Source organism: Entelurus aequoreus, linkage group LG10, assembly GCF_033978785.1.
Source record: "Entelurus aequoreus isolate RoL-2023_Sb linkage group LG10, RoL_Eaeq_v1.1, whole genome shotgun sequence".
Classification (NCBI taxonomy): Eukaryota; Metazoa; Chordata; class Actinopteri; order Syngnathiformes; family Syngnathidae; genus Entelurus; species Entelurus aequoreus.
The window spans coordinates 53,471,287-53,493,562 of record NC_084740.1 but is presented as its reverse complement, the minus strand read 5'-3'; the positions used below and the strand labels follow the sequence as shown (position 1 = coordinate 53,493,562).

General features: G+C 37.0%; 1 protein-coding gene across 1 annotated transcript in view; it reads right to left on the bottom strand.

The window, feature by feature from the left end:
• Positions 1-22,276, bottom strand: part of grm3 (glutamate receptor, metabotropic 3) — a 196,117-nt gene that overhangs the window by 98,719 nt on the left and 75,122 nt on the right. Inside the window, exon 5 of the mRNA XM_062061178.1 lies at positions 1-265. This exon is cut by the window's left edge and continues 249 nt beyond it. Within this exon, the coding sequence (XP_061917162.1) occupies positions 1-63 (63 nt within the window). The 5' untranslated portion in view covers positions 64-265. The remainder of the gene's footprint in view (positions 266-22,276) is intronic.

Below are 22,276 nucleotides of genomic sequence, written 5' to 3'. Positions count from 1 at the left end.
GTCTCCCACTGAAAGTAGGACACCTCGACACAGCATGACCACGAGGAGGGCGCGGGCCACCATCTTGGAGTGGCGGGGGGAGGCTTCTTTTTCCCCGGGGTGAGTCAAAATGAGAGGCGAGGGCTTTGTGGGTGAGGTGAGGGGTTAAAGGTGTAGGTTAGGGGCCGAGGCTTGAGCGTGGAGCAGCGGGGGCGGGTTTGAGGCCCATGAAATGGTCAGGTGGAGAGGAGGGCACATCGGGGGACACGCCGGGTGGACATCAGCCCTGCAGGAGAAGAAAAACACCATTTCAATCAACCACACCTCCTTGGGAGACATCTTCAAGTCGCCAGGAGCTGTGGGATGAAACACCTTTGGAAGACTTTCTCAAGAACTAACACCGACTGCAACTTCAAGTGGACTGTTTTCATCCTTCAGGCAGAGCTGAGCGTAAATTAGCACGCCTATTTAGCAAGCAGGAGAAGATACAGCGGGGAAATTAAGTATTTGAAGATATAAACAGAATGTATTTGGTTGGTTTATTGCAGGGGTGTCCAAACTTTTTCCACTGAGGGCCGCACACGGAAACATTAAAGCATGCGAGGGCCATTTTTATGTTTTTCATTTTCAAACCATAACAAAATATATGGATTTTGTTTGTTTTTTACCTTTAGGGCTCCCGGGGACCATAAAGGGTCTAAGTCAGTGGTCCCCAACCTTTTTGTAGCTGGGGACCGGTCAACGCTTGAAAATTTGTCCCACGGACCGGGGATGTTTTTTTTGTTTTTTTCCCCCCATAAATAAATACAACCATGTGTGCTTACAGACTGTATCCCTGCAGACTGTATTGATCTATATTGATATATAATGTATATATTGTGTTTTTTATGTTGATTTAATTTTTAAAAAATAAAATAAATAAAAAAAATAAAAAAAATAAAAAATAAAAAATATTTTTTTATTTCTTGCGCGGCCCGGTACCAATCGGTGGTTGGGGACCACTGGTCTAAGTCATTAAAATGTTAAAAACAAGTGAAATTATTATTTTTTTAAATTTATTTAACGCTTACAGTAAATCTCTACAGTATATCAACTTCAGGTTGATATAAAGTTTAAAAAAACCCAAAAAGGTTGTATGCCTTTTCTGTCAAAGACAACCTAGTTTTTTATAATAAAACTGAAATATGCAGTATTTCCCCCACTGCCCAAAACATTCAGAAAGCAAAGTTTGATGTGAAGTACACCATTGATTTTAATTCATTATTATTTTTGAGTAATCACAGTGAAAAGATAAATAAAATCCCATTAAATATATTTGGGATCCAAAAGGTGCCACGCTCAAAGTGATACATTTTTATTAGTTTTTTTTAAAAAAACTTTCAACACTTAAGTTACGAGATCAACTTCAGATATATCGGTCGATTTTACGTTTGAACTATTATTTTGTTTGTTTTTTTGTCAAATAAAGCGTTGATGTTTTTGTATGGCAACCACACAACATATATGCAATATTTTCCACATAAAACATTTTAAAGCGAAATATTAGAAATAATTGGAGCCTTGAATAGGTCAATAATTCATTATATATATTTTTTTTTGAGCAATAGCAAAAAAATTAAAAATAAAGATAGACAAAAGGGAAAAAAAACAGCCTGCATGGCAGCTTTGTGTCAACATTGCAACTTTTTCTAGTTAGATTTCACCTCATTCCACTTTTTTTTAATGTTTTTTTTATTTGTGCAATAGCATTTCCAGAATGTGTGGCGGGCCGGTAAACAATTAGGTGCGGGCCACAAATGGCCCCCGGGCCTCACTTTGGACACCCCTGGTTTATTGCAACAGAGAGAGACGGCATGTAAAAAATAAGTAAATAATAAATATTAATAAAGACAACAAATAGACTGATAATTTCCACACTGCAAAAACTGAAATCTAAGTAAGATGAAATATGTCAAATAAGGGTGATATTTGCTTATTTTCTGTCTGATAAGATCATTCTTCTCACTTAGCAGATTTTTATGTTAGAGTGTTTTACTTGTTTTAAGTGTTTTGGTCCTAAATGATCTCAGTAAGATATTACAGCTTGTTGCTGAGATTTGATGACCTATATTGAGTAAAACATGCTTGAATATCAACTGTTGCAAAGCTGTGTCATCAACACCCACAAGTATACAACTACTTTTTCAAAGTAATCATTTCTTATTTCAAGCATGAACAAAAAAAAATAAATCATGTTTTTGACACAATTGTGTCTCATAATTAAAACAGATGGACTTTGCTATTTTATTTTCAATGACACAATAGAAAATACGTACTCATATAGTAGTACACTTGTTATTAGTGAGAATATACTTATTTTAAGGTATTTTTGGGTTCATTGGGGTTAGCTAATTTGACTTGTTTTGGAAATTCTTGACAAGCCAAATGTTCTTGTTCTATTGGCAGATTAAAAAAAAAAACATGTAAGAGACTCACATTTTTGCCGCAGATTCTTAAAAACACGAGAGTGCTGTCATATAGATGATCTTTGACTAGCTTTTTCGCAAAAAAAAAAAACCCTCTGTAACTTTGACAAAGTACATGTCTACTGTCGAGGACACTGGTTGTCCGGATATTGAGCAAAAAGGTCTCTTTTTTTTTTTCTACCAAGAAAAGTGCACTTGTTATTAGTGAGAATATACTTATTTTAAGCTATTTTTGGGTTCATTGAGGTTAGCTAATTTGACTTGTTTTGGAAAGTCTTGACCAGTGTTGTTTTCGTCAACGATGACGATGACGAAATCATTTCGTTGACGCCACTTTTTTTCATGACGATAACGAGACGGTGACGAGATAAACATGTTTCTCTGATGACGAAAACATGACGAGACGTGTGTGAGTTTTCGTTGACGAGACGAGAACGGACGGAAATGTTAGTGGATAATCTGTCAGACGTTTAAAATGCATGACATTTCTGTTTATTGTGTGTGTCAATTAAAACCACGCCCACCAACTAGCGTGCAGCGCACAACGTGCTCAACACGTCGGACTGTTGTTACTCATCAGGCAATGGACCGTGATGGCGGCGGCAGTTTCAACACAGGGGCTCGGTGGTCGCAAACGTAGAGACGACATATGGGTGTATTTTAAATATAACCCAGCAGATAATAAAACAGAGTGTATTGTGAAGGAAGACGGTGACAAATGTGGCCACAAAATATGCGGAAAAAATACGACCAACCTTAAGCGGCACCTTAAAGGCCTACTGAAAGCCACTACTACCGACCACGCAGTCTGATAGTTTATATATCAATGATGAAATCTTAACATTGCAACACATGCCAATACGGCCGGGTTAACTTATAAAGTGACATTTTAAATTTCCCGGGGAACTTCCGGTTCAAAACGCCTTTGAGGATGACGTATGCGCGTGACGTAGCCAGTAGAACACAGGTATGGCTTCCCCATTGAAGCCAATACAAAATAGCTGTTTTCATCATTATTCCACAGCATTCTGGACATCTGTGTTGGTGAATCTGTTGCAATTCGTTCATTGCATTATGGAGAAAGAAGCTGAGCAAGCAAAGAAGAAAGTCGGTGCGAAGCGGAGTATTTTGCGAGGGAAGTCAGCAACACAACACAGTCGGTGTTTCATTGTTTACATTCCCGAAAGATGCAGTCAAGATCGAAGAACTCGGACAACAGAGACTCTTACCAGGAGGACTTTGACTTCGTTAACAGACGCAGATGCGATACCGTGAGTACGCTTCCAAACATTTGATCGCTTGCTATAACTAGCTCAAGCTAGTAGCTAGGAGCTAGGAGCTAGCATAACAAACACCTAGGTGTTTGTTATGCGGGATTAATTTGTGGCATATTGAATATAAGCCTGGTTGTGTTGTGGCTAATAGAGTATATATATGTCTTGTGTTTATTTACTGTTTTAGTCGATCCCAGCTGAATATCAAGTCCCACCCGTGCGCTTCCAAACATTTGATTGCTTGCCCGTACGTGCGTGTCATGTACGTAACTTTGGTTAAATATATAAGCTTTATGAACCTTGGGTTAGGTGAACGGTTCTTTGGGCTGAGTGAGTGTGTGTTGTGCAGGTGTTTGAATTGTATTGGCGGGTCATATATATGGGATCCCGTCCATATTACCTGCTCGAGCTATAACTACCTCGAGCTAGTAGCTAGTAGCTAGGAGCTAGCATAACAAACACCTAGGTGTTTTTATGTGGGATTAATTTGTGGCATATTAAATATAAGCCTGGTTGTGTTGTGGCTAATAGAGTATATATATGTCTTGTGTTTATTTACTGTTGTAGTCATTCCCAGCTGAATATCAGGTCACCCCCGGCCTTTCACAGCATCTTCCCTATCTGAATCGCTTCCACTCCCAACTAGTCCTTCACTTGCACTTTCCTCATCCACAAATCTTTCATCCTCGCTCAAATTAATGGGGAAATTGTCGCTTTCTCGGTCCGAATCTCTCTCACTTCATGCGGCCATCATTGTAAACAATAGGGAACTTTGCGTATATGTTCAATTGACTACGCCACGCTACTTCCGGTAGGGGCAAGCCTTTTTTTATCAGATACCAAAAGTTGCGATCTTTATCGTCGTTCTATACTAAATCCTTTCAGCAAAAATATGGCAATATCACGAAATGATCAAGTATGACACATAGAATAGATCTGCTATCCCCGTTTAAATAAAAAATAATTCATTTCAGTAGGCCTTTAAGGCTCGCCACAAGGATATTTTTTCGAAGGTAAGTTACAAATGCTGTTAACATAATCGATAAATGTCATAGTAAGCTAATACATTAGTACGTTTTCCACATACTCCTGGCGCAAATGGGCTGCTAACTTCAGGCTAAAGTTAGCTTTTGTTACGCTAACGTCAATTCATTATGTGTGTGTTACTTTAGCAGCATGTTTAGCCATGTTTACATTCAGTGACGGTGTGGTTATCTCTTTGTGAGTACGTTCTGTCAGCACGTAACTTGATATGTTAAACAGGTCCAGTTACTGTTATACGTAGAGTCTGCTAGCTTTAGCCTAAAAGCCACAAGTGACGTTGTGCAGCCCCATTAAGGAATCAGGAATGAATTGATTATTTTATTACATGGTTTGCACAAATGAAAGAGATGTATGATATCTGTTGTAATTGCACTGGCAGACAGGGCCAAGTTGAGCATATGTGTTCCTCATCCATCACTCATATTTTGGGCATGTTTATGTTCATTGTACTTTAACAAATTCTGAGAAATAAAGCCACAATTGCTGAAGTAGAATGTTTTGGTTTTTTGGCTTTTTTGGAGTAATGAACTTTGATTCCACTGTTACCACTTTATCTGTGTGTAATACGCAATCCTTGGAACAGAAATTTGCTGTTGGGTGGAAACCTTATATGTCTAAAACCATTCCTTTATTGTTATTACCGTAATTTCCGGACTATAAGCCGCACCTGACTATAAGCCGCACCAGCTAAATTTAGGGGAAAATACAGATTGCTCCATATATAAGCCGCACCCGACTATAAGCCGCAGGGTTTTGATGTGTAATTACCGTAGTATATAGGGGTTCCTGCTACCACGGAGAGGATTGTCGGGACAGAGATGACTGTTTGGGTTCGCAAAGCATCCCATTTATTAACTATAAATCTTTCAATCATTCAATCAAACTTTCACATCTTTGACATGGCGAACAGCATTCGTGCAGAGTACAAATAATACAACGGTGCAAAGTAATACAAAGTGCTCGCATGTACGTTATCAAAATAACCAGCCTACCGGTATATGAAAAGTCAGTCTTTAATCATTGTGTCATCGTCTTCCTCCTGCGTACGAAAACCACTGAAATCCTCTTCGTCGGTGTCGGAGAAGAACAGGCCGTATATAAGCCGCACCCTTGTATAAGCCGCAGGGACCAGAACGAGGGGAAAAGTAGCGGCTTATAGTCCGGAAATTACGGTAATTGTAAAAATAGCAGATCTGTAAGTTTACAATGGGTTGAACTTATAGATCTGCTGCTATTTTCACAACTTATGTGTGACACTGCCCAACAGCAATCTCCAATACTTATTGACCTAAATTAATTTGTTAAAAGACTATACTTATATTATACTTTTTATTCTTTTTTTTTTGGACTAAAACTAGACTAAAACCTTTTTGACTTTTCATCGACTAAAACTAGACTAAAACCCTTTTGAGTTTTCGTCGACTAAAACTGGACTAAAGCTATCACATATAAAAGTGACTAAAATGTCACTAAAACTAATAAGCATTTTAGTCCAAAAGACTAAGACTAAGACTAAATGTAAGACGGTTGTCAAAAACAACACTGGTCTTGACAAGCCAAATTTTCTTGTTCTATTGGCAGATAATTTTGCTTAGTTTAAGTAAAATACCCCTCATTTTTTATTTTTCTTGTTTTTGAACACTGACTTTTTGCAGTGCAGTTACATTGTTTTCATAGTGTTTTAAAGCAATTCAAATAAAATTAAAGTACAGTCGTCCTTTGTTACGTCGAACTACAACACCCAAAAGCAGTGAACTTGTCGCGTTGTGTAAACGGTAAATTAAAACAAAATACAATGATTTGCAAATCCTTTTTTAAACTTACATTCAATTGAATAGACTGCAAAGACAAGATATTTCATGTTCACACTGAGAAACGTAATTTTTACAACTTAACATTGCAATAAAGTTGTCACAGGGGCATGTTCACCACTGTGTTACATGGCCTTTCCTTTTAACAACACTCAGTAAAGGTTTGGGAACTGAGGAGACACATTTTTGAAGCTTCTCAGGTGGAATTCTTTCCCATTCTTGCTTGATGTACAGCTTAAGTTGTTCAACAGTCCGGGGGTCTCCCTTGTGCTATTTTAGGCTTCATAATGCGCCACACAATTTCAATGGGGGACAGGTCTGGACTACAGGCAGGCCAGTCTAGTACCCGCACTCTTTTACTATGAAGCCACGTTGATGCAACACGTGGCTTGGCATTGTCTTGCTGAAATAAGCAGGGGCGTCCATGGTAACGTTGCTTGAATGGCAACATATGTTGCTCCAAAAGCTGTATGTACCTTTCAGCATTAACGGTGCCTTCACAGATGTGTAAGTTACCCATGTCTTGGGCACTAATACACCCCCATACCATCACACATGCTGGCTTTTACACTTTGCGCCTAGAACAATCCGGATGGTTCTTTTCCTCTTTGGTCCGGAGGACACGACGTCCACAGTTTCCAAAAACAATTAAAAATGTGGACTCGTCAGACCTCAGAACACTTTTCATCAGTCCATCTTAGATGAGCTCGGGCCCAGCGAAGCGTTTCTGGGTGTTGTTGATAAACGGCTTTAGCTTTGCATAGTAGAGTTTTAACTTGCACTTACAGATGTAGCGACCAACTGTAGTTACTGACAGTGGGTTTCTGAAGTGTCTCTGAGCCCATGTGGTGATATCCTTTACACACTGATGTCGCTTTTTGATGCAGTACCGCCTGAGGGATCGACGGTCACGGGCATTCAATGTTGGTTTTCAGCCTTGCCGCTTACGTGCAGTGATTTCTCCAGATTTTCTGAACATTTTGATGATATTGCGGAGCGTAGATGGTGAAATCCCTAAATTCCTTGCAATAGCTGGTTGAGAAATGTTGTTCTTAAACAATTTGCTCAGGCATTTGTTGACAAAGTGGTGACCCTCGCCCCGTCCTTGTTTGTGAACGACTGAGCATTTCATGGAATCTGCTTTTATACCCAATCATGGCACCCACCTGTTCCCAATTAGCCTGTTCACCTGTGGGATGTTCCAAATAAGTGTTTGATGAGCATTCCTCAACTTTATCACTCTTTTTTGCCACTTGTGCCAGCTTTTTCGAAACATGTTGCAGGCATCAAATTCCAAATGAGCTAATATTTGCAAAAAATAACAAAGATTTCCATATTAAACATGAAATATCTTGTCTTTGCAGTCTATTCAATTGAATATAAATTGAAAAGGATTTGCAAATCATTGTATTCTCTTTTTATTTACCATTTACACAACGTTTTGGAGGCTCCAAGCACAATGACATGACATTGTGGCCCTAAAGATACTAGAATGTACTTTCTATCTGAGAGTAAGGACTGCTGCGTCTACCTTGCAGCCGTGACCAAAGGGGATTTGGAATTGTTTGGAGATTGTGCCTCGCTGATCTGTAGTCAGCTATCCTGTAGATCACATTCAACTTTCTTCTTCAGTGGCCGTGTGTGTGTGTTTGTGTTCTTGTATTTATACCATTCTTGAGACATGAAGAAGGAAAAGTATCTTCCATATGAGGAGGTGTGAACAAGTGATGACATAAATCATGGTCCCAATAACATTGCATCTAATAGACAATGTCTCATTTGCACCCCTGCTGGTGACATCTATCAAAATGAGGGTGGTCCCAAAAAAAGAGGGATTTTTCAAATTGACTGTGTCGCTTTTAAAAGTGCTCCCCCTCTGGTCAACATATGAAATAACAAGTGTGTGTAAAAATTTGAAGTGCTCCCCCTCTGGTCAACACATGTAATAACAAGTGTGTGTAAAGAATTGAAATGTGGCCCCTTCGGACAGAATTAATTCAAAAAAATAAATATGTATATAGAGACATACTGTAAAAATTTGAAGTAAATAATGAAGATTAACAAACAGTTATAAACAAACAAATTCAAAAAATAAATAACTGAAAGCAGTCTGTCGACTTTTTTAAAATAAAAATTGGAACAATTTCTCATATTCTTTCTGTTTCTGTAATATTGCAATATTTTTTTCGTAAAATATGCAAAATGCCAACATTTGTCATATAAAATTCTGACTTTTATCACAATTACACAAAATTTTTTGTTCCTGTAAAATAATGACATATTTTTTTAGATAAAAATTATGACTTGTCATAATTTCGCCGAGTAAAATTCCGATTCTTATTATAATATTGCCAACATTTTAAAGCGTTCTTATAAAATTGGAACTTTTGTTGAGTAAAATTACGACTCTTTTCATAAAATTGCCAAGAGTTTAAGCTTTTCCTGTAAAATTGCAACTGTTATTGAGTAAAATTTCAACATTTATCATAATATTGCAAAAATTTTCAGTTTTTCTTGTAAAATTTTGACTTGTGTTGAGTAAAATGACGACTTTTATTATAACACTGCCAAAATTCTAAGTTTTTCTTGTGAAATTGTGACCTTTTTCTTGTGAAATTCCAACTAATTTTTCACAACAAGCTTTTTTATATTTGCATAGTATGTATATATTATTAATGTTGTAAATACACTTCTTTATATATCTAGAAAGGGTGGTCCTAAAGAGGTAGGCATTTTTCTCAGGTCTCAAGAAGGTAAGAAATACAATAATGTGTGTGTGTGTGTGTGTCTATCCTTCTTGAGACATGAAGAAGGAAAAGTATCTTCCATATGAGGAGGTGTGAACAAGTGATGACATAAATCATGGTCCCAATAACATTGCATCTAATAGACAATGTCTCATTTGCACCCCTGCTGGTGACATCTATCAAAATGAGGGTGGTCCCAAAAAGGAGGGATTTTTCAAATTGGCTGTGTCGCTTTTAAAAGTGCTCCCCCTCTGGTCAACATATGAAATAACAAGTGTGTTTAAAGAATTTAAATGCACCCCCTTTGGACAGAATTAATAAAAAAAAAAAAGAAGTTTATATAAAGACATACTGTAATAATTTCAAGTAAATAATGAAGATTAACAACCAATTATAAAAAATAAATACATAAATAAATAAATAAATAACTGAAAGCAGTCTTTTTCTCACAATGTGTCGACTTTTTTTAAATAAAAATTGGAACAATTTCTCATATTTTTTCTGTTTCTGTAATATTGCAATATTTTTTCGTAAAATATGCAAAATGGTGACATATGTCATATACAATTCTGACTTTTATCACTATTATATAAAAAGTTTTTGTTCCTGTAAAATAATGACATATTTTTTGAGTAAAATTATGACTTTTGTCATAATTTCGCCGAGTAAAATTCCAATTTTTATTATAATATTGCCAACATTATAAAGCGTTCTTTAGAAATTGGGACTTTTGTCGAGTAAAATCACGGCTCTTTTCATAAAATTGTCAAAAGTTTAAGCTTTTCTTGTAAAATTGCGACTGTTATTGAGTAAAATTCCACAAATAATGCACCAATGTTCATTTTTTTTTGTCAAATTTTGACTTGTGTTGAGTAAAATTACGACTTTTATTATAATACTGACAAAATTCTAAGGTTTTTTGTGAAATTGTGACCTTTTTCCAACTAATTTTTCACAACAAGCTTTTTTATATTTGCATAGTATGTATATATTATTAATGTTGTAAATACACATCTTTATATATCTAGAAAGGGTGGACCTAAAGAGGTAGGCTTTTTTCTCAGGTCTCAAGGTCTGAAATACAAGAACGTGTGTGTGTGTTCTTGTATTTCTACCCTTCTTGAGACATGAAGAAGGAAAAGTATCTTCCATATGAGGAGGTGTGAACAAGTGATGACATAAATCATGGTCCCAATAACATTGCATCTAATAGACAATGTCTCATTTGCACCCCTGCTGGTGACATCTATCAAAATGAGGGTGGTCCCAAAAAGGAGGGATTTTTCAAATTGACTGTGTGTCGCTTTTAAAAGTGCTCCCCCTCTGGTCAACATATGAAATGTCAAGAAATTGAAATGGGCCCCCTTTGGACAAAATGAATTAAAAATAAATAATTGTAGATAGAGACATACTGTAATAATTTGAAGTAAATAATGAAGATTAACAAACAATTATAAACAAAGAAATTCAAAAAATAAAAAATAAATAACTGAAAGCAGTCTTTTTCTCACAATGTGTCGACTTTTTCTTAAAAAAATTGGAGCAATTTCTCATATTCTTTCTGTTTCAGTAATATTGCAATATTTTTTCGTAAAATATGCAAAATGGCGACATTTGTCATATAAAATGTTGACTTTTATGACAACATTGCCAATTTTTTTTGTTCCTGTAAAATAGACATATTTTATAATAAAACTTTTGTCATAATTTCGCCGAGTAAAAGTCAGATTATTATTATAACATTGCCAACATTTTAAAGCGTTCTTATAAAATTGGGACTTTTGTCGAGTAAAATCACGACTCTTTTCATAAAATTGCCAAAAGTTTAAGCTTTTCCTGTAAAATTGCGACTGCTATTGAGTAAAATTCCACAAATAATGCACAAATGTTCATTTTTTTTGGTCAAATTTTGACTTGTGTTGAGTAAAATGACGACTTTTATTATAATACTGACAAAATTCTAAGGTTTTTGGTGAAATTGTGACCTTTTTCCAACACATTTTTCACAACAAGCTTTTTATATTTGCATAGTATGTATATATTATTAATGTTGTAAATACACATCTTTATATATCTAGAAAGGCTGGTCCTAAAGAGGGAGGCCTTTTCCTCAGGTCTCAAGAAGGTCTGAAATACAAGAACGTGTGTGTGTGTGTGTGTGTGTGTGTGTGTGTGTGTGTGTGTGTGTGTGTGTGTGTGTGTGTGCGCCCCTGGTTGTATCAGGATAAGCCGGTTTAGATGGTTACTTGATACATGAGACTTCTCATACCACAAATCAGAAGAGCTGCTCTAATCTGATCTGTGTTGCAACACTTTGCCGCTCTCCACCAGCGAGTGTGTGTTGGACAACAAGGACATCTGATATCGCCAAGTTCACCACTCAATCAAAGCTATCAGTCCGCCGTTAGGCTGCAATGTTCGCTAATGTGAAGCTCCGCTAAAGTACATCGATAGACAACTCATGGATTTTGTCATGTAAATCGACGAGTCATGGATACATTTGAAGTGCTATGTTGTTACTGGTGGCTCCGACTGAGGTACCCTATTTTTCGGACCGGAGGGCGCACCGCCTATGAGCGGGTCTAGTCAGGTCTAGTTTCATACAAAAGGTGCACCGGATTATAAGGCGCATTAAAGGAGTCATTTTATTATGATTTTTTTTCTAAATGTAAAAGACTTCCTTGTGGTCTACATAACATGTAATGGTGGTTATTTGGTCAAAATGTTGCATGGATGATGTTTTACACATCATCTTCAAGTTTTGTGGACGGTCTTATTTACGTGCCTTCACTTTGACAGCGTCTTCTCCCCGTCATCTTTGTTGTAGCGGTGTAGCGTGCAAGGACAGGAGTGGAAGAAGTGTCAAAAGATGGCGCTAACTGTTTTAATGACATTCACACTTTACTTCAATCAAAAACCGTCCGACCGGAACTCTCTAATAACTAACGTTCCTTGGGTGAATAATGTAAACTCACTATACCGGTATGTTTTAGCGCAGGGGTCACAAACCTTTTCAAAACCAAGAGCTACTTCTTGGGTACTGATTAATGCGAAGGGCTACCAGTTTGATACACACTTAAATAAATTGCCAGAAATAGCCAATTTGCTCAATTTACCTTTAACTCTATGTTATTATTAATAATGAATGATATTTACACTTAATTGAACGGTTTAAAAGAGGAGAAAACATGAAAAAAATGACAATTAAATTTTGAAACATAGTTTATCTTCAATATCATTTAATTTCAACCGAAAAAAAGAAGAGAAAAACTAGCTAATTCGAATCTTTTGGAAAAAATTAAAAAAAGAATTCATGGAATATCATTAGTAATTTTTCCTGATTAAGATTAATTTTAGAATTTTGATAACATGTTTTAAATAGGTTAAAATCTGCACTTTGTTAGAATATATAACAAATTGGACCAAGCTATATTTCTAACAAAGACAAATCATTATTTCTTCTAGATTTTCCAGAACACATTTTTTTAAAGAAATTCAAAATACTTTGAAATAAGATTTAAATTTGATTCTACAGATTTTCTAGCTTTGCCAGAATATTTTTTTTGATTTTTAATCATAATAAGTTTGAAGAAATATTTCACAAATATTCTATATATTAGTCAAAAAAACAGAAGCTAAAATGAAAAATTAAATTAAAATGTATTTATTATTCTTTACAATAAAAAATATAAATTTACTTGAACATTGATTTAAATTGTCAGGAAAGAAGAGGAAGGAATTTAAAAGGTAAAAAGGTATATGTGTTTAAAAATCCTAAAATCATTTTTAAGGTTGTATTTTTTCTCTAAAATTGTCTTTCTGAAAGTTATAAGAAGCAAAGTAAAAAAATAAATGAATTTATTTAAACAAGTGAAGACCAAGTCTTTAAAATATTTTCTTGGATTTTCAAATTCTATTTGAGTTTTGTCTCTCTTAGAATTAAAAATGTCGGGCAAAGCGAGACCAGCTTGCTAGTAAATAAATACAATTTAAAAAATAGAGGCAGCTCACTGGTAAGTGCTGCTATTTGAGCTATTTCTAGAACAGGCCAGCGGGCTACTCATCTGGTCACCGCGTTGGTGACCCCTGTTTTAGCGCTTTCATGGCGAGTTTACTGACAGATATAAGTAAGAACTTTACACTACTTTATATTAGAAATGGCAACAGTGGAGGACGAATGTCACATAACAAGAAGATAGAGAACAAGAACAAGCTTATCGACGACTTGCGCAAATTTTCAGGATTTATGCAGATCCCAAATACACATCAACAGGTACCAGAAGGTAAGAAAAGGTGCTTTTGCATAATATTGCGAAGAAAACGCCAGATAATGTCTTACCTTATACACACACCATAGTAATACTTGTATGTTTAATGCGCCGACAATCCACCAAGCGGTGCGGCTTCATGGCTTACCGAAGTCGTACTAAAAACATTTTGATAGATTTTTGAGCGCCGTGTGTAATGTTCTATATTCTCAATTAAACATTTAAAGTTTTGGTGTCGTTTACTGGAGTGATCTTGCAGTTTACACGTATCTCTTATGTGTGACTGCCATCTACTGGTCACACTTATCATTACACCATGTACCAAATAAAATTGCTTTGAGGTCCGAAAGCACAACCAGAATTATTCACACCGGGTTATAAGGCGCACTGTCGAGTTTTGAGGAAATTAAAGGATTTCAGGTGCGCCTTATAGTCCGAAAAATACCGTAACCTTTTTAGATCAAGAATTAATCTAATGTGCTTTGGAGACTTTTTTTTAGTTTGTATATGCTGACAAGTTATTTTGAGGACTCGAAAGACCAAGACTGTGTGCAAAAAAAAATAATTTACAAACTACCGGTGGGCGTGTGATCTACTAAGACTGTGGGCCTGATTTACTAAGCTTTACTAAACAGCGTGTGCAATAAATAAGATAGGGTGTACTATGAGTGGGCGTGTCGGCTGTGATCTACTAAAACTGCATGTGCAATTAAAAGTTTCAATTAAAATTAAAGCCGCTCCCAGTCTGTGGAACGCTCTCCCTGACCACCTGAGGGCACCACAGACTGTGGATGCATTTAAAAAAGGCTTAAAAACCCTTCTTTTTTAAAAAAGCCTTTTTTTAGATATATGCGTGCTAGTTCTAGTTTTTATTTGTATTTATTTGTATTATCTTTTTATACATTTTTTTAATACACTGTAGCACTTTGAGGTTGTTTGCTCAATGTAAAGTGTTTTTTTTACAAATAAAATCTATTATTATTAATATTATTATTATTATTATTAATTAAAAAGTGGTCCAGGCTGCCTTATTTAAATTTTGCGTGCTACAGAGACACTATAATTTCCTGCACATTCATGTTATCGTGCTTCTCCTGTGTTGAACAACACCTTTTCTGAATCGCAATCTCCACAACAGAAACATCTGCACACTGAAAAGTGTGTACGCGAGGCTGCGGATCGCATCTCCAGCGCATTCGTGCGTCTGGAATGAGTCAAATGCAAAATAAATGCACAATGAAAGTCATATTTTTATATTGGAGCTATATTATAGTAATATATTTCCTAAATAAATAAACAATTAATTATAAAAAAAATGCATCAAGTAAATTAATTTTAAAAATTTACAATTATAAAAGGAAATTGCTGAAAATATTATAAGTCTAATATTCTTTCATTTCTGTCCAAAATGTGCACAAGCACTTATCCTGCAGCCGTGTGTGCAACAGTCACTTTGCACGTTTTTCTGACAAATGCTAAATAAAACTACAAAATAGTGCTCGAAAAACGGTGATGAGTGGTGATAAATCACAATGCGTGTGCTGAATCATTATATTTGCATCTACTCCTACCAGTACTCTGGGCGTTTTGATGACAAGCATAGCATAGCGGCGCTAACTGGATTGCATGCCTGCTCAGTGGCCTCGTAGTCAGGTATTTGATGCCAAACACTGAACTGAAGAGCAACATATCCAGTTCCAAGTTGATCACAAAATATTAACACAGGTGAAGAATTGTCAGCTGCCCAACAGTTTTAGTCTTCAGAATAAGAGCAGTCTCAGATCCAACAGTTCTACTCTTCAGAATAAGAGCAGTCTCAGATGCAACAGTTCTAGTCTTCAGAATAAGAGCAGTCCCAGATCCACCAGTTCTAGTCTTCGGAATAAGAGCAGTCTCAGATCCACCAGTTCTAGTCTTCAGAATAAGAGCAGTCTCAGATCCACCAGTTCTAGTCTTCAGAATAAGAGCAGTCTCAGACCCAACAGTTCTAGTCTTCAGAATAAGAGTAGTCTCAGATCCAACAGTTCTAGTCTTCAGAATAAGAGCGGTCTCAGATCCAACAGTTCTAGTCGTCAGAATAAGAGCGGTCTCAGATCCAACAGTTCTAGTCTTCAGAATAAGAGCAGTCTCAGATCCAACAGTTCTGGTCTTCAGAATAAGAGCAGTCTCAGATCCAACAGTTCTAGTCTTCAGAATAAGAGTGGTCTCAGATCCAACAGTTCCAGTCTTCAGAATAAGAGCGGTCTCAGATCCAACAGTTCTAGTCTTCAGAATAAGAGCAGTCTCAGATCCACCAGTTCTAGTCTTCAGAATAAGAGCAGTCTCAGATCCAACAGTTCTAGTCTTCAGAATAAGAGTAGTCTCAGATCCAACAGTTCTAGTCGTCAGAATAAGAGTGGTCTCAGATCCAACAGTTCTAGTCTTCAGAATAAGAGCAGTCTCAGATCCACCAGTTCTAGTCTTCAGAATAAGAGCAGTCTCAGATCCACCTGTTCTAGTCTTCAGAATAAGAGCAGTCTCAGATCCAACAGTTCTAGTCTTCAGAATAAGAGTAGTCTCAGATCCAACAGTTGTAGTCTTCAGAATAAGAGCAGTCTCAGATCCAACAGTTCTAGTCTTCAGAATAAGAGCAGTCTCAGATCCAACAGTTCTAGTCTTCAGAATAAGAGCAGTCTCAGATCCAACAGTTCTAGTCTTCAGAATAAGAGTAGTCTCAGATCCAACAGTTCTAGTCTTCAGAATAAGAGCAGTCTCAGATCCAACAGTTCTAGTCTTCAGAATAAAAGCGGTCTCAGATCCAACAGTTCTAGTCTTCAGAATAAGAGCAGTCTCAGATCCAACAGTTCTAGTCTTCAGAATAAGAGCGGTCTCAGATCCACCAGTTCTAGTCTTCAGAATAAGAGCAGTCTCAGATCCAACAGTTCTAGTCTTCAGAATAAGAGCGGTCTCAGATCCAACAGTTCTAGTCTTCAGAACAAGAGCAGTCTCAGATCCAACAGGTCTAGTCTTCAGAATAAGAGTAGTCTCAGATCCAACAGTTCTAGTCTTCAGAATAAGAGTAGTCTCATATCCAACAGTTCTAGTCGTCAGAATAAGAGCGGTCTCAGATCCAACAGTTCTAGTCGTCAGAAAAAGAGCGGTCTCAGATCCAACAGTTCTAGTCTTCAGAATAAGAGCAGTCTCAGATCCACCAGTTCTAGTCTTCAGAATAAGAGCAGGCTCAGATCCAACAGTACTAGTCTTCAGAAGAAGAGTAGTCTCAGATCCAACAGTTCTAGTCTTCAGAATAAGAGTAGTCTCAGATCCAACAGTTCTAGTCTACAGAATTAGAGTAGTCTCAGATCCAACAGTTCTAGTCTTCAGAATAATAGTAGTCTCAGATCCAACAGTTCTAGTCTTCAGAATAAGAGCAGTCTCAGATCCACCAGTTCTAGTCTTCAGAATAAGAGCAGTCTCAGATCCAACAGTTCTAGTCTTCAGAAGAAGAGTAGTCTCAGATCCAACAGTTCTAGTCTTCAGAATAAGAGTAGTCTCAGATCCAACAGTTCTAGTCTACAGAATTAGAGTAGTTTCAGATCCAACAGTTCTAGTCTTCAGAATAATAGTAGTCTCAGATCCAACAGTTCTAGTCTTCAGAATAAGAGTAGTCTCAGATCCAACAGTTCTAGTCTTCAGAATAAGAGCAGTCTCAGATCCAACAGTTCTAGTCTTCAGAAGAAGAGTAGTCTCAGATCTAACAGTTCTAGTCTTCAGAATAATAGTAGTCTCAGATCCAACAGTTCTAGTCTACAGAATTAGAGTAGTCTCAGATCCAACAGTTCTAGTCTTCAGAATAATAGTAGTCTCAGATCCAACAGTTCTAGTCTTCAGAATAAGAGTAGTCTCAGATCCAACAGTTCTAGTCTTCAGAATAAGAGCTGTCTCAGATCCAACAGTTCTAGTCTTCAGAATAAGAGCAGTCTCAGATCCAACAGTTCTAGTCTTCAGAAGAAGTGTAGTCTCAGATCCAACAGTTCTAGTCTTCAGAATAATAGTAGTCTCAGATCCAACAGTTCTAGTCTACAGAATTAGAGTAGTCTCAGATCCAACAGTTCTAGTCTTCAGAATAAGAGTAGTCTCAGATCCAACAGTTCTAGTCTTCAGAATAAGAGCTGTCTCAGATCCACCAGCAGTGATGACCAGGACATGATTGGAGGCTCTGCTGGGATCAATCCTCCACAATGTGAGAGCTGATGCAGCTAAATGTTGTTATTTTCCCTAAGTGGGGGAAGAAGAGGCCTGACCTTTTGATCCGTCGGCTGATTGTGACCTTCTTCCGCATGTTTCACTTACACTTGGCCGTGATTACGATGCAGAGCGGAGCGCCGAGCCGGCGCCGATCGATCTGATCAACTTTCCGATCGGAGCGTGTTGTGCGTGTTTGATAACACGTGTGGAAGTGGCTGATACCATCCAACACATCCCAGCCTCTCTCAACATTGATTCTGACCTTTTATGTTCTTGCAAATGAGCTCCAGAAGTCTTTGAGTCCAATATTCAGTTTTGTCATACGGTATAGAGCATATCGGGCCACACCCCAGTGCTAGAACATGGACCATTTTGCACATGACGGATTATTCTATTTTTGGAAAATGACCACTGCTCTCACCTCCTTCCCACACTATAGTCTTTTTCTCTTGAGAACACTTTTACAAAACACATGTTTAAAAATAAAATAAAATACTATGTGGTTTCCCAAATTTTCTTACTCGTACAATACCAAATAAAACAATAATATAGTATTGCTAATACCATATCGATGCTAATACATTGGCAACGTAACACCATAATTACCTGATGGTCAAAATGATCTTTAGAGATAACTGTTTAACTATACAATTAAATTCAACAATACAACAATTATACAGACATATTTAAGTATATTTACCTGTACTTTGCCTGACCAATAGTGTATTTTTTTCCCGACTAATCTACGATGCTGACCTATATTTTGTAATTATAGCCACAGCATTTATTCAAATAGATATCAAAGAAGACTGTTAATGACCTACTGAAATGAAATGTTCTTATTTAAACGGGGATAGCAGATCCATTCTATGTGTCATACTTGATCATTTTGCGATATTGCCATATTTTTGCTGAAAGGATTTAGTAGAGAACATCGACGATAAAGTTCGCAACTTTTGGTCGCTGATAAAAAAAAAGCCTTGCCTGTACCGGAAGTAGCGTGACGTCACAGGTTGAAAGGCTGCTCACATTTCCCCATTGTTTACACCAGCAGCGAGAGCGATTCGGACCGAGAAAGCGACGATTACCCCATTAATTTGAGCGAGGATGAAAGATTCATGGATGAGGAACGTGAGAGTGAAGGATTAGAGTGCAGTGCAGGACGTATCTTTTTTCGCTCTGACCGTAACTTAGGTTATATTGTTATTGTGGATCACGGATTTGTATTTTAAACCACCTCGGATACTATATCCTCTTGAAAATGAGAGTCAGGAACGCGAAATGGACATTCACATTGACTTTTATCTCCACAACAATACATCGGCGAAGCTATTTAGCTACTGAGCTAACGTGATAGCATCGTGCTTAAATGCAGATAGAAACAAAATAAATAAGCCACTGACTGGAAGGATAGATAGATAGATAGACAGAAGATCAACAATACTACCAAAGTCTGGACCTGTAAATACACGATTAATGCTGTACTGCCTGGCGAAGCCCAGCAATGCTGTTGCTAACGACGCCATTGAAGCTAACTTAGCAACGGGACCTCGACAGAGCTATGCTAAAAACATTAGCTCTCCACCTACGCCAGCCCTCATCTGCTCATCAACACCCGTGCTCACCTGCGTTCCCGCGATCGACGGCGCGACGAAGGACTTCACCCGATCATCGATGCGGTCGGCGGCTAGCGTTGGATAGCGCGTCTGCTATCCAAGTCAAAGTCCTCCTGGTTGTGTTGCTGCAGCCAGCCGCTAATACACAGATCCCACCTACAGCTTTCTTCTTTGCAGTCTTCATTGTTCATTAAACAAATTGCAAAAGATTCACCAACACAGATGTCCAGAATACTGTGGAATTTTGCGATGAAAACAGAGCTGTTTGTATTGGACACAATGTGTCCCAATACTTCCGGTTCAACCATCGACGTCACGCGCATACGTCATCATACATAGACGTTTTCAACCGGAAGTTTCCCGGGAAATTTAAAATTGCACTTTATAAGTTAACCCGGCCGTATTGGCATGTGTTGCAATGTTAAGATTTCATCATTGATATATAAACTATCAGACTGCGTGGTCGCTAGTAGTGGCTTTCAGTAGGCCTGGGACCTTGACCGGGCAGTAATTGGGAAGAGGCTGTTTCTTTTACGCAATTTCAAACATGTGTTCCATATAATTACTTATTTAACTTTATAAAGCTTCTCTAATGCTGACAACATTGGCCCGTATTTGATGTCTACCTGTAAAGGTGTGCCAGCAATCGGAGTGTTGCTGGTTACTGGGGTTCAATCCCCACCTTCTACCTTCCTAGTCACGTCCGATGTGTCCTTGGGCAAGACACTTCACCCTTTGCCTCTGATGGCTGCTGGTTAGCGCCTTGCATGGCAGCTCCCGCCATCAGTGTGTGAATGTGTGTGTGAATGGGGGAATGTGGAAATACTATCAAAGCGCTTTGAGTACCTTGAAGGTAGAAAAGCGCTATACAAGTATAACCCATTTATCATTTAAAGCTGTTTGGCCACAATACCCAGCAATATGTTTGGAGGAGAAAAGGTGAGGCCTTTAATCCCAAGAACACCATTCCTACCGTCAAGCATGGTGGTGGTAGTATTATGCTCTGAGCCCGTTTTGCTGCCAATGGAACTGGTGCTTTACAGAGAGTAAATGGGACAATGAAAAAGGAGGATTACCTCCAAATTCTTCAGGACAAGCTAAAATCATCAGCCCGGAGGTTGGGTCTTGGGCACAGTTGGGTGTTCCAACAGGACAATGACCCCAAACACACGTCAAAAGTGGTAAAAGAATGGTTAAATCAGGCTAGAATTAAGGTTTTAGAATGGCCTTCCCAAAGTCCTGACTTAAACGTGTGGACAATGCTGAAGAAACAAGTCCATGTCAGAAAAGCAACACATTTAGCTGAACTGCACCAATTTAGTCAAGAGGAGTGGTCAAAAATTCAAGCAGAAGCTTGTGGATGGCTACCAAAAACGCCTTATTGCAGGTAAACTTGCCAAGGGACATGTAAGCAAATATTAACATTGCTGTATGTATACTTTTGACCCTCACATTTTCAGTAGACCCATAATAAATTAATAAAATAAGCAAACTTCATGAATGTTTTTTGTGACCAACAAGTATGTGCTCCAATCACTACATCACAACAAAATGAGAGTTGCAGATATTATTGGAAACTCAAGCTAAATGTTGATATTTAGCTTGATATTACGCCTTTTTTAAAAGCATCCACAGTCTGTGGTGCCCTCAGGTGGTCAGGGTCAGTACTATATATATATATATATATATATATATATATATATATATATATATATACATATATATACATATATACATATACATATATACATATATACATATATATATACACACATATATATATATATATACACACATATATATATATATATACACACATATATATATATATATATATATATATATATATATATATATATATATATATATATATATATATATATATATATATACATATATACACACACACATATATATATATATATATATATATATATATATATATATATATATATATATATATATATATATAGTCATGGTCAAAAGTTTATATACACTTGTAAAGAACATAATGTCATGGCTGTCTTGAGTTTCCAATAATTTCTGCAACTCTTATTTTTTTGTGATAGAGTGATTGGAACACATACTTATATATATATATATATATATATATATATATATATATATATATATATATATATATATATATATATATATATATATATATATATATATATATATATATATTTTCTCTTTTTTTCTTTCTCACAAAATTTAAAAGAATGATCAAATATGTCTGCTGGATGTTTTGTTTGCAGGCTTTACAACTAAAGAAGGAGTCAGCCTGCATACAATTTCCAAGTGATGAGAATGTGACTCACGCAAAATGCGACGAACCAAGCAAGAGGAGTGTAATTTGCAGCAATCATTTTAATGATTCTGACTCGGAAAAAAAGAATGGTTTTGGTTGGAGTTTGGATGAAAAATAACGAAAGGATTCAAGTCAAATGTGATCCAAAAAAGGGGAGAAAGACTGAGTCATAACCTGCGGAAAAATGGAGAAAGAAGAGCAGACCCCACGATCGAAAACAAGAGAAAAATAGTTGGGGTTTTGGCACCGGCCGCTGGACTCGATCCGACCAATTTAAGTCTAAGACTAGATGTGACCAATTTAAGTCCAAGACTAGATGTGACCAACCTAAGTCTAAGACTAGATGTGACCAACCTAAGTCTAAGACGAGATGTGACCAACCTAAGTCTAAGACTAGATGTGACCAATCTAAGTCTAAGACTAGATGTGACCAATCTAAGCCTACGACTAGATGTGACCAATCTAAGTCTACGACTAGATGTGACCAATCTAAGTCTAAGACTAGATGTGACCAATTTAAGTCTAAGAGTAGAT